Raw genomic sequence first — 12,552 nt, 5'->3', positions numbered from 1 at the left:
GTGATTGGGATTGAGCCCGTTCTGCGTGGACTCGCATAAGAGCTACGCCCCCGAGGGCGATCAAGTCGTCGCCAGTGTTTGATCATGGGCCTGCGGTTCGGGCGGCTGGTGAGTGCCCGTAGTTCGGCGCCTGGGGTTCTGAGTCATGTTGGGCGCTGATGGCTGCGGCCGCTCGTTTTCGCGGCCCGCCTGCTCCTCTCGCTAATGGGAACATGGCCCATTCGGCCGCCCCCTCGGTCCACCACCACAAGGGACCGCCACCGGGACCGTCCACCCCGGCCGCGGCCGGCCATAGTCGAGGCCGCGGTGCGGCTATGCTGAGCAGTGATATCAGTCGACGCAACCCGCAGGATGACTACGAATTGCTCCAACGCATCGGATCCGGAACCTACGGCGATGTGTACAAGGTAAGGATCACACCCCCAGGGGCCTTCAAATCTGGCATGAGCCGGAAGATTGAACGGGCCGGGTGGTCCATTGAGTGCCGCCCGAAAGTCCACGTGAAAGATAACCTCCAAGGGAGTTCCCCCAGGCAGGCTAACCGATGCCCTTGAAGTACTCCATCCCATGGGGATCGGGTAGTTTGATCATTTGTTACCGAGTCTGATGGTAGCTGTCTGACTCGACCCTCGGTTGTGCTAATGAAGAGATATTCCCGCTCCGGGATCACGGCCATGATGCATTCTGACCTCACTTTCGGGCAAGACCGCAGGTTTGCCCATTGAAGGGGCGGTAGCACTACTCAGGGTTATAATTGAAACACTTCGAAGGAAGCTGGGATTCGGCTGGTCGGGTTTTCGAACCAAGAGATCTCGGTTTCAACCTTTATCTAATATTGCCGAATCTGTGAGCCTAACCGAAACATAAATGGGATGGTTTGGGTTGGGCCTAACAAATGCCAGAAATGTCCATCCACTTCAATTATTCTTGTGGAGGCTAAATTGACGCGTCCTTGAAAATGCCTAAATAGGTCAGGCCTCTTCTGCTCGACAACAGTTTATATTCTCTGAGGTGCTTTGCTGCGATGTAAATCGTGGTTTAAGTTTGTTACATAAAGACAGTTGAAATTGATTTCGGTCTTAAAAATGTCAAATCTTCGAATTAGCCTGTCCGTCCCATGTTTAAGGTATTCTTGGGCCGTAGAAGCCAAGAACATTTTTCTGCTATACCAAAGCCAATCAAGAATTCCAATCCCAAGAAGGCTATGATGAATTGACAATCATTTAGGAATGGGCGACCCGGATTAGTCGTACAACAGAGGAAAATTACCGAATGAACGTCAATTTCAGGACCTCTTCGTTTTTAAGGCTGTGATGAAAACCAGTTTCGCTTCAAAATGACCCAAAAGAGTCAATTTTGAAGCAATGCTCGAGAGTTATATAACGAAACCAATGAATAGTTTTGCTTAATGAATCGGCTCTGTTTTGAACCTCGGGATGTCGTTTATTTTTTATATATTGATGCATGCGGGATCAAATACAAATGAAGAAGAGCGTGTTAGTATTGAAATATGTATACAAAATCCTTTGAAACGGACCTAAAGACACACTCACTGTTGCTTTTTGAAAAAATGATGCTAATGAAATCAAGCATAAATGAAAAGTAAGTACTTTGATCGTTAGCTGTTATTTTACTTCTTAAAAATTTGGCCCGGCCATATTTCGATGTCCTAAAAATGATTTAACTCACTAAGATACCCCAGCCTCTGAAGACTACACCAGTAAAAAAAGTGTTCATAATATATAGTATTTTGAGTTCTACGTCACGATACTAACTTGTTGCTCAAAAGTACTTTATCCCCTTGGTGTTGATATTTGAAAAAAAATACACCTAAGTTTGCCAACATTTACCTTTGACCCAAGTAATAGCTTGGAGAATGGGATCTGGTTTATTTTGAGGTTCTTTTTCACCATCCCAGTAGACCAGCTTGACCTTATTAACAAATATTTAAATGAACGAGTATGATGAATTGAACTCTCGTATTGAATGTTCTTCAATACTGCGTGTCTGTCTTGTTTTTCAATATTCTTCACGGTTTTTTTAATGTGAAACTGTTGGAATTGTTGTAATCACGACTTTTATGATATGCCATGCCAAGATCGAAGAACATCTCAGCTGGATATGTATCAAAGTTTGTTGTCTTTTATTTAGGAAGACTGCTCTTATAATGAATATCGGCTAGGGGTAAATGTGGTTACTTGCACCCGTGAAAAACCTCTAATTTAATTTTTTAGGCCAAACGACACTCGACGGGCGAGTTTGCCGCCATTAAGGTGATCAAATTGGAACAAGGCGACGATTTTGGCATCATTCAACAAGAGATACTCATGATGAAAGATTGTCGCCATCCGAACATTGTGGCTTACTATGGGTCATACCTCAGACGAGACAAGCTCTGGATTTGCATGGAATATTGCGGAGGAAGCTCGCTCCAAGACATTTATCACAGTGAGACTCCCACATTTATCCCCGAACTTTTCGATCGAAAGTACTTGCAAATGAAGCCATTTCGTTTGATCTATTCCATAGTTACTGGTCCTTTGACGGAGAAGCAGATTGCTTTCATGTGCCGGGAGACCCTGCAAGGGCTCTCCTATCTCCATTCTATGGGGAAGATGCACAGAGATATTAAGGGTGCTAACATTCTGCTCTCGGACAAAGGCGAGGTCAAACTGGCGGATTTCGGCGTGTCCGCGCAAATCACCGCCACGCTCGGCAAACGAAAGTCATTTATCGGCACGCCTTATTGGATGGCCCCCGAGGTACGGAGCGTTTCTCCAAGCATGACATGAATTGCTTGCTTTCAATTGCGTGAACTTATAGTTGAATACTTGTCCTCAGGTTGCGGCTGTGGAACGGAAAGGTGGGTACAATCATCTCTGTGATATCTGGGCTGTGGGCATCACGGCCATCGAATTGGCTGAACTACAGCCTCCCATGTTTGACCTGCATCCCATGCGGGCGCTGTTCCTCATGTCCAAATCTGGTTACAAACCCCCAACCCTGAAAGACAAGAACAAATGGAGTGCAGACTTCCACAAGTAAGTGGTCTGTTCTCAAAGTCCCAATCAATGTTCTCGAAAGGTGATGGACATGTTTACGTCTTCAGCTTTGCCAAGTTGTCGCTGACAAAAAATCCCAAGAAACGACCACCAGCCGAACGATTGCTCTTCCATCCTTTTGTGCTGGCCGGGGATCTGTCCCAGCGCTACTCTATGGAGCTTTTACAAAAAGTAAGGAACCCGGAGGCCACGACACCCATCTTTGACGAGCCGGATGAAGATGGCATCGTTCACAATGTGCCAAGGCGGATTTCTTCCAAGGCACCCAAGAGCAAAGCCACCAAATCACAAGCTGAGAGCAACCTCGGTGAGGCTCCACCCATTCTGATATCTGACATATGCATGGACATGAAGCATCAGAGAGAAATGTTTTTTCCCCCCGACAGATGAGGGATCTTCAAGAGCCAATGTCGCCGCACGAGCTGCATTTATCGACAATCCCGTTGCAGGCGGGGTCCGTCGTTTTAATGGGATCTCCGAATGTTGGGCCACCAATTACAATGACGGCGAGGAAGAGGTAAATAATGGTCAAGCGAAGTCTTCTGAATGGACTATCATTAAACAAGAGTCTGTTTTTCTCACCCTCGTGTAGGCTTTGAATGAAGCCTTAGATGAGGCCCTAGACGATTTGGCCGGAGTTGGGAATTGGCGAAGCACCGATCCAAAGGCTGGGATGAACAAAAAGTGAGTGCTTTCTGGGGGGAAAGAAGTCTGACCCTCCTTGTCTCTCTTTAAATGATAATGTTTTCGTACAATTATCGACGGATAAAAGAGAGCAAACCAGCTCTTATTTCCTTCCCTAATTGTTTTTTTTTCTTTGGATATTCCTCTTCTTTTGTCTCTCGCTATTTTTCCGTTTCCGAATCCAATTACTTATTTTTCTTTTACTCTCAAAGCTCAATGGGGTGGGTAGAAGAAGTGGGATTATTTCTATGAGCTTTTATTTGTGCAGAGAAACGATCTGAGTCGTCTTCAGGCCGAATAGGGAATGGAAGAGGGGTTAGAATCGCCAACTAGAAATGCTACTTACAAGTCATTAGATAGAGATATCCAATTGAATCTTCTCTCAGCCATCAATGCAACAACCCCTACAAAGAGTCACACGGATTTGGTGATGGTTCGACTACTTTGAAAGTGGTGGAACCCGGCGATGAATTTGACGAGGATGAGTTAGAGCCCAACGCGAACGAAGATGGTCTCACGGAGGAGGATCGGATCAAGAATCGTCTCCTCAAAGCCAGGATGCAAAAGATGATTGAAAAAAGCAAATTGAACTTGTCACGGAGCAAATCCGAATTGGGAGAGCAACACAAGAAGATGATCTCGCATCTAACGCGAGGCAAAACTGAATTGTCAGAACAAAACAAGCGCATCTTGGCCAGTCTCAGCTCAGGAATGGAACGAGGTCGGCGGAAATTCATCCCTCAGGGCCTGAAATATCGCGTCAATGGCCGGGTCAGCCGTCGAGATGGGGGCGGCTCACTGTCCACTTCACCCACATCAGGACCTGGGGGAGACATTGAAAACAATCGTTTTAGAGATCTCATGGGAAGCAATCTCAGTTCCAAAGGCACGAGGTATTCGTCCACATCGAATTTGGACAGTGTGCTCCGCGATCTGGGAATCGACCCGAATTTCGAGCCTTTCGTAGATCCTACGATGCACAAGAGTGCCACTCTGAAGTTGGTTCTACCAACAGCGCCGTCAGCGATGAAGATGAACAATAATACCCTGCATAGCAACAATAACTGTGATACTCTCCGTCTACCTAACTCCGCCATATCCGATTCACCCGAGGCCTCATCGGGCATCGAGCAGTGTCTTCAAGAGCGAATCCAAGGAGGCTTGGCTTCTTTCGATTACATTGACGATCGGGAACTGACTTTAACTCGAGAGCCCATGGAGAAACCCAATCAAATCCGAGATGACTTCGTGAGCGAGGTTTTTGACGAATTGAGCCAATCCTCCTCATTCAAACGCAATGTGCCTAAGCCCAATCTCAGATCGGTCCCAATATCACCACAGCGCTCAGCCCCTTTGAATGCATATGATTGGTACAATTCACTCGTCAAAACGGGTCGATCCCGGTCCCGATCTCGGAGTAGTTGTCGGCAATCGAGCTTCGACGAGCCCTCGTCATCCCTCGGCCAAGAGACAAGTCAAGGTGAAATGGCTTCGAATCATGGGTTCTCCACCCTGGCCACGCCCGAGTCGAAAAGGAAGGCCATTTTAAGTGAGCGACGTCAAAGACGGTTGTCCTCCTCCTCGTTCTCGGGGTGTGACAATGAGCGCTTCTTCCTTCAACGACCTTTGCCCCAAGGAGACAATCATCACCGCCAGCAGTATTGTTCAACACTTGAGAATTCCACCGCGGTCAACAGCTTACTCTCCACGCCTTCACGCTCGAATAATAGGTAAAATAGAACAAAAGAGACCCCTCTTCAAGCAAACAAAGCAACAAAGATTGGGTCTCTTTCTTGGTGGAAGAGCTGAGGATTTGGAGTGCAAAATAATAACAATAAGCGCACATTCATTGGTTTGCTTTGGATCGTCTGACCTTTCTCTCAGAAGCTAGATTTGGTGGGAGAATAAAAAGGGTTCTCACCAAACCTTCAGCGTTATTCTTTAGTTCGAGGTCTTGCTGGTGTTCCTGTTTGGTGATGATCTTGGGCCTTAACTAGTTCTGTTGGTGTTATTTCGCCATCCAACTAATGCCGAACATTCCTCTCGCTAACCCTCGTTTAGCGCACCTTTTCCCGTCAGAGCCATAATATAATAGATGGTGTATTCATTCCACTAACCTTAATTAATCTGAAGACTTTGGTAGTTTGAAAGCCTTCTCTTTTAGCAACTGCCTTTGACGGAGACTCTTTTGTAGACTAGTCGCAACCATCCAACTATCCAACCAACCGACCAAGCATTTGCAGTTTTGATTTCCGTGTTACATTACTTTATTTTGCTCCTCTTTTTTGCTAGGAGTCTGCTCCAAAATATAGACGAGGAGTTGAGATCCAGGTAAAACCTTCTAGTATGATTGATCATGGTCATCCATAACACCTCTTGTATCCCTCTGAGCATCCTTCACCTTTTCTAGTCGTTTAAGTAGTGCATGATTTTAGATTTAGATTTTAGATGTAGTAACCCGAACGTCATTCATTCAGTTCTTAACACCACTCCCCAAATGCACCCATTTGTCTCCGTCAAATAACGTGGTATCGGGAAAGGAAACAAAAAAAAAAGAAATCGAACTGTTTGGTCTTCTTCTTGCTCTCCAAAGCTCGGCTCCTCAAAATCCATTGCAAGAAGGTCCCATGATATTTATTCAGCAGAAAATCCTGTCCCACCCGTTTAATTCTGGGACTTGACAATGTTGTTCTATGATTATCTTTCTTCTCTCTGCTTCCCTTGCCTTTGGTTAGTCTCCACGTGAGACATTTGAAGAACTTCTATTGGAAAGGTCTCAAAGATCTCAATTTGCCGCAATCCAAGAAGAGGTAAACTGAATCAATTCGCACCCTTAACTATTCGCTGGCACGCCTCTGTCCATGTGGTTTCTGTTCCTTGCATGCACCAACAAAGTCCATTCGTTTCCCGCCTTAAACCATCCTGTCCCACCTTTGTCTTTCAGGGGCCATATCAACGACTTGGATGCCACGGAATATACCGAGCACAACACCTTAAAGCTGGGCGAAAAAGCCTCTGAGAGTGTTGGCGGAGAGCCCTCCAAAAGACGCCATCAACATCAGTCTGAGAACTCGCACCAGATCGCACGTTTGGCAGACTTTGTGGCCAATCGGCTGAGTTTAGCCAGTGAATACGATGACCATGAGCAGCAGCCGCCTTCTGCCACGCCCTTACGTTCGTCTCAGAACCAAAATGAAAGTCAATTTCGAGCTCCAAGTGGTCATGGAATTCGGAATCGATCTTTATCGGATTCAAGGGCCAACGATCGGATGGGTTCGGAGTCTCCGCAAGCCCCTCCTCGACGAAGGGAGCGTTCCAATAAGCGACAAGAGTCTTCATCGCCCCCGCCCCCGCCCTCAATTCCACCGCCCCCGCCTCCTCCTCCTCCCGTATCCGATAACCTCGGTGCCTCTTCTCAACCCTTTTCCAATGGGCTTCCACCCACACCCAAGGTGCACATGGGAGCTTGTTTTTCGAAGGTAAGACATGACCCATTTAAAACACTCGAAATAATCCCACATGAGAAGAATGATTTTGGGTTTTTTTTTCTTCAGGTTTTCAACGGATGTCCCTTAAGGATTCATTGTACGGCCTCGTGGGTTCACCCCGAGACTCACAATCAACATATCTTGGTTGGCGCCGAAGAAGGCATTTACACCCTGAATTTGAACGAGATCCATGAAAACATCATGGACCTGCTCTATCCAAGAAGAACGGTTTGGATGTTTGTCATCAAGGACGTGCTCATGACGCTCTCAGGTAGGAAAAATGAAATGCTCGCATTGGGCTCATGCTCAATTAGCACTTTGAAAGTGTACAGAAATCGAAAATTTCGTATATAAACGATTGGATATGAGTGGAGGGGAGCAGTTCACTTGAAGACTCTCTTTGATTAAGAACAATGAATACTTTCGTCGGTTGTGCTGTACTTGTTGTGGCTTGGCTCACATGCCAAGGCCAGATTGTGCACCCTTCAAGCCAATCTTTTAACCCAAGTTTGGTGGTCCCTGGGCCGACTCGAACTCATGGTGGACCACACTTTCCGGAGATTGCCGATAGCTACGAAGTTCCCGATATTCCCGATTCGTACGAGGTTCCCGAGATCTCTGATACATACGAGGTACCCATCGTGACCACTTCACCTGCTCCCGTTTGTCAACAAGTGTGCAAGAACGTCTGCTACCAGAAAACCACGACCCTGTACTGAAAGGTACTTCGCTTGAACTGCGTTGGATCCATTGGATATGGTCCTCTTCGTCGATTTCGCCGACATCTCTTCCAAAAGAAGGGATTGAAAGGACTCAAGGGCCATGCCCTCTCCTCCAAGCTCAATAAATGCGGCGGAAAATTCGGAGGACTCAAGGGCAAGAAAGGGTGTCTTGTCGTGGCTCGCCCCCCACCCTGTAATCCTTACTATGTGGAGCAACCTCATCTGGTGCCCAAAGAAGAGTGTCATGTTGAGTGTCACAATGTTTGCCATTGAAGATCTTACCGATCTCTGGCATCGGATTACATTTGTTTGCTACTTCAGTGCAATACTGAAATAAACAATTCCTCGCAATAGTCGTCCTGGGTTCTTTTGGAATATGTTAAATGCATGCGAGTTTCATGGCGAGTGCAAGCTTTCAAGAGGGCAGTAATTAGATAAAAGTTCTCTTTCTATAGAGAACCGTATACATGCATATCTTACCGAATTGCTCGCCAAATTAATATTATATCTTGTTCATTCTTGTGCTGGAAGTGGCCAACAATTTGGAATCTCTGGATTATCTCTGACTATGAAAAAATAATCTCTTCAATTAAGTATCGGACAGGCACAAGAGCAATTTCATGGGTATTCGGGCATTTAGGTAAGCGCTGGTACCAGCAAACAAACTTGCCTGCTAGTGATGTAGAATTGGCGTTTCAAACTCGTTTTACCGAAGGTGACGTTTCCACTGATAGCCGTCAAAAGGAAGGGTCAGCTTCTCGCAAACGTGGTTGAAGCCATGAACTTGCGGCAATGACACGGGTACCCAGCAAACTAACGAACCTTGCCTAAACGTCCCCATACAATCACCATTCTGGCGACTTGAATCACGCTACGCTTAAGAACCATAACTTTAAATTCGAGTACACATGAAAATAGCTATTTTGTATGAGTTTGTTGCGTACGTCAAATTACGTGTTCCAGATATTAGGTGAAAACTTATGGCGTACGCAGTTTGTCCTAAGAGGCAGCATTATATTTGTTTAGAAAGATAGGTATGTCACTATCGGATCATGTATTGGTCAACGTTCGTTTGAGCTGTATTTCCAAATTCTTTAGAGAAACCATCGCTTCCCTACGTAGAAAACATTGCTGTGTAAGCTAACAATCGACATTTTTCGTTCTTTGACCACCGACCGTCTTGATTCCCGGGGTCGGTGAAAATTCATCAACTAGCCTGCTTGTTTCATAGTTCTTGCAGACCGTCATGTTTCATGAATTTGCCTTGTAGGAAAGACACCGTCACTCTTTCGCCATGATTTGGTTGGCCTTCACGGACAAAATAAAGATCGGCTCACCATCTCTATGAACGCTATGCACAAAATACCTTCCAAGTTTGTGCCCAAGAAATACGCAATGACATGTAAAGTGCCCAACACCAAAGGAACGACCAAATGTTGCATTGGCCGCAATCCCTACAACGGCTACAAATACCTGTGTGGAGTGTGTCCTCAGGGCGTGTTTCTCATGCAGTGGTACGATCCTTTGAACAAATTCATGCTACTGAAGGTACACAATTACAGTCCAACACTCTATCCGTACATTGAATGCAATTGCTAAAACATCGCTTTTGACTCATAGCTGTTCGATTGCAACGTTCCAAATCCGCCGCGGGTCTTTGAAATGATCATCACGCCGGATCTCGAGTATCCGATTGTGTGCATCAATGTGCGACGGGGTTTTGACGGCAAGTCACTCAAGTTGGACATGATCAATCTAAACTCGACAGCCTCGTGGTTCCATTCGGACGAATTGGACGAGATGGACGGATCCGCCACCGTCATTCCTCGTCATGAGCTCATGAACGTTCAAGCCGTGACCCAGTTGGAAAAAGACACGATCCTCGTCAGTTATGACAGTGAGTGCTGACGCTAGAATGTATTATGTATGATCGTTGTGTCAATACCATACCTCGGTTTGTAGATGTGGTGAAGGTCGTGAACTTCCAAGGAAAGCTCAAGTCCAGTAAACGACATGCGACCGAGCTCCACTTCGACTTCACCATAACCGCCATTGGTGAGTTTTGACATTTTTGGCTTTCTGTCTATCGTTGGATACATCTTATCCTTGGCTTGATGTTTTAGTGTGCCTGGCTGATAGTGTCTTAGCGTTCCATAAGCACGGAATGCAGGGCCGCAGTTTTAAGAACAACGAGATCACACAGGAGATTTGTGACCGGACGCGGATTTTCAAGCTTCTCGGCTCCGATCGGTAAGACTCGATAAGATTCTGTGAAATTGACCTAATCTTTGATGGTGGTGGTTCTTTCTGTCCTTCACAAACCAATTCTGGTCTTTCCAGAATTGTCTCTCTCTCTAGTCAGCCCAATGATCGTTACGCCAGCGATGTTGGTGTTAACCTCTACGTTCTTGCCGGTCATGAGAACAGTTACTAACGCTCAAATCAATATCACTTCTACTACTACTACTACTACTCACTTCCACTTCTGCTACTGGTACTGGTACCACAAACGCCAACCACTGACTCGATTGAATGACTGACGTTGCATGCCAAGTCTATCGTACTTTTCCCTAATTCTTTTTTTTTTGTTTTTTGTTAGTAACTTGAGAATTTGACTAGCAAGGACATGGTTGAATTGTCTTCGTATTCGTTAGTCTATCTGGCAGTTTTCTAACAGACCTCATGTTGATTGTAGTTATCACATAGTACTATGTGATGGGATCAAATGAATTTTCAAAATCAGGATGGCTTGAAACTTAGGAGAGTCAAGGCACCAGCCGTTTCCAACGTAACGTAAAAGATTAGGTTTGATCCCAAAAGCAACCCTGGTTTGATCGAAGAAAAATGAGGGTTACTTTTTGCGACTAACAGGTTTCCAATATTCCGCTAGTGATGCCACATGCCGCTGAAAATGTAAATTGGTAGCCTTAGTCGCAACCTCCCGTGATTATTTATTTGATCCCGTCAGTATCACATATGCATTATCCATGGACTTGTTGCATTGATTACGTCTGGCTTTCAGAACGTTTCGTAGATCTACCTTTTCCATTTTCCACTCAAGTGTTTTAATTGAAATCCAACCTCGAAGTGATAGAGAAAAAAAATGGTCTGAATTTGAGAGCTAATAATAGCATTTGACTTGTACATGATTAAATTGGACAAAAGAATAACACGTTAATTTGGATCTTCTTTTATCTAGGCCTCACTTTTTAAGATGTTCTTGAATAGCACGTATAATTATTCTGAAAAAAAAACATCCATCGTGACAAGTCCTTAAATCACTTTATCCTATTCTCGCTTGATCCTTCACTTGTCCTGTCTCAATTTGAGATCTTCGTATTTATCCATATGTTATGTTGTAACTTGAAACTTTTTCATCTTCCGAAAATGTTGAGTTCGTGTTTATATCTCATTTCGGTCTATTTCAGGAGTATCGTGGTTCAAAGTGAGCCCGTTTTAGACGACACCCTCGCGTCGATGCCTTCCGATACTGAATCTTCGGGGGCCTCCAGTCTAACCGAAACAATGGGCGTGGACCTTCACACTTTGACGGGTCACGAGGCTGCCCAATTTTGAGTACCCTCACGCCCTCTGTTTTAGTCATCCCAATCAAACCAACCACGCCCAGTCTGCCTTAATAGAAACAGCAACAACAACTACTACTACTACTACTACTACACTTATGATGATGCCAAGAAAAGAAAAGCCAAGGGAAGAAGAGTTGCTATTGAAGCAAGCAAAGAAGCATTATTGCTGATGAATTTATGAACACAATGTTCTCTCTACTCCCTGAAATGCATGAGCCAGCCTTACAAGAGTGTTAGTTGTTTTTCCATTACTGCATTCATTCTTCTTTGTAGTCTCGCTACCAACAAAATCTAGCTCTCCAATAAGATATCCACCCCTAAAGATCCCTCAGCCACAAACCAGAAATCATACTATAATATTATTAATGGACATCGTCGTCCCATAATACTGCACTTCATTATTCGCCTCGAAACAGCGGTGTCCTTTTCGTTACGAAGGCAGTTTCAAAATTTATTCATCTGCTTTTTATACACCTACATTCTTCTTTATCATCCATCTTTCCATTCTTGATAAGCTATTATTACCAATAATAATTACTATCACGCCGAATAACTCGACTGTTGTTGCATTATTTGCGCCATTTGCTCGCTGTTGGTTTTGCAATGATCAAAGTATATAATTTCTGAAATAAAGACAACAAACGTACGACATTCAATGCTTTGTCAATATTTGCTCTCCCTTATGACTTGAGTTTCCCCTGGAAGTTGGATCCTTCGAGAGGTTTCTAACCAAACAAAAGCTCTGCAAATGAAACCTGTCTCAATCTCATGGGTCAAGCCAACGTCATCGTTCATCCCCAAGACCTTGTGATACACTGGTGGTCGATGGTTTCCTTGAATTGTATGTGTACTTTTTCATCAGGTTCAATGTGCACGATCCAGAAACAGCCGGCTTCCCAACAAAGAGAGTCCATTCTCCCCAGGTCCTCTAACATCTTCCACACCTGACCTTCAACGATCGAGTGGTGTTGAGCTCCGCGTGATCGGCATGATATCTTTGATCTGAGCG

The 12,552-nt window shown here is 45.0% G+C and overlaps 1 protein-coding gene across 2 annotated transcripts; it reads left to right on the top strand.

The window, feature by feature from the left end:
• Positions 1-6: 6 nt before the first annotated feature.
• LOC131884074 (uncharacterized) lies at positions 7-12,194 on the top strand. Of its 2 annotated transcripts, XR_009373680.1 has the most exons (17): positions 7-407; positions 2,235-2,448; positions 2,530-2,762; positions 2,842-3,041; positions 3,110-3,369; positions 3,449-3,579; positions 3,655-3,746; positions 4,133-5,476; positions 6,482-6,556; positions 6,691-7,225; positions 7,301-7,505; positions 9,227-9,504; positions 9,577-9,853; positions 9,919-10,011; positions 10,080-10,206; positions 10,297-10,450; positions 11,385-11,523. XR_009373680.1 is itself a non-coding variant. In XM_059231712.1 (16 exons), exons 1-16 carry the CDS (start codon positions 159-161, stop codon positions 11,530-11,532), a joined length of 4,461 nt encoding a protein of 1,486 aa, XP_059087695.1. In that variant the 5' UTR covers positions 7-158; the 3' UTR covers positions 11,533-12,194. The 2 variants fall into 2 exon arrangements, 1 of the variants encoding a protein (XP_059087695.1); XM_059231712.1 differs by lacking the exon at positions 10,297-10,450 and having other exon boundaries at positions 11,385-12,194.
• Positions 12,195-12,552: the final 358 nt, after the last annotated feature.

This window comes from Tigriopus californicus, chromosome 7 (genome assembly GCF_007210705.1).
Source record: "Tigriopus californicus strain San Diego chromosome 7, Tcal_SD_v2.1, whole genome shotgun sequence".
NCBI lineage: Eukaryota > Metazoa > Arthropoda > Copepoda > Harpacticoida > Harpacticidae > Tigriopus > Tigriopus californicus.
The sequence above is the reverse complement of the archived record's forward strand: the minus strand, read 5'-3'. Positions and strand labels throughout refer to the sequence as shown.

Coding starts and splice junctions, on each gene's coding strand:
- LOC131884074 (XM_059231712.1), top strand. CDS start 159: ATGGCTGCGGCCGCTCGTTTTCGCGGCCCGCCTGCTCCTCTCGCTAAT. Junction 2,449..2,529: donor GCTCCAAGACATTTATCACA/GTGAGACTCCCA, acceptor TCTATTCCATAG/TTACTGGTCCTTTGACGGAG. Junction 10,207..11,384: donor AAGCTTCTCGGCTCCGATCG/GTAAGACTCGAT, acceptor GGTCTATTTCAG/GAGTATCGTGGTTCAAAGTG.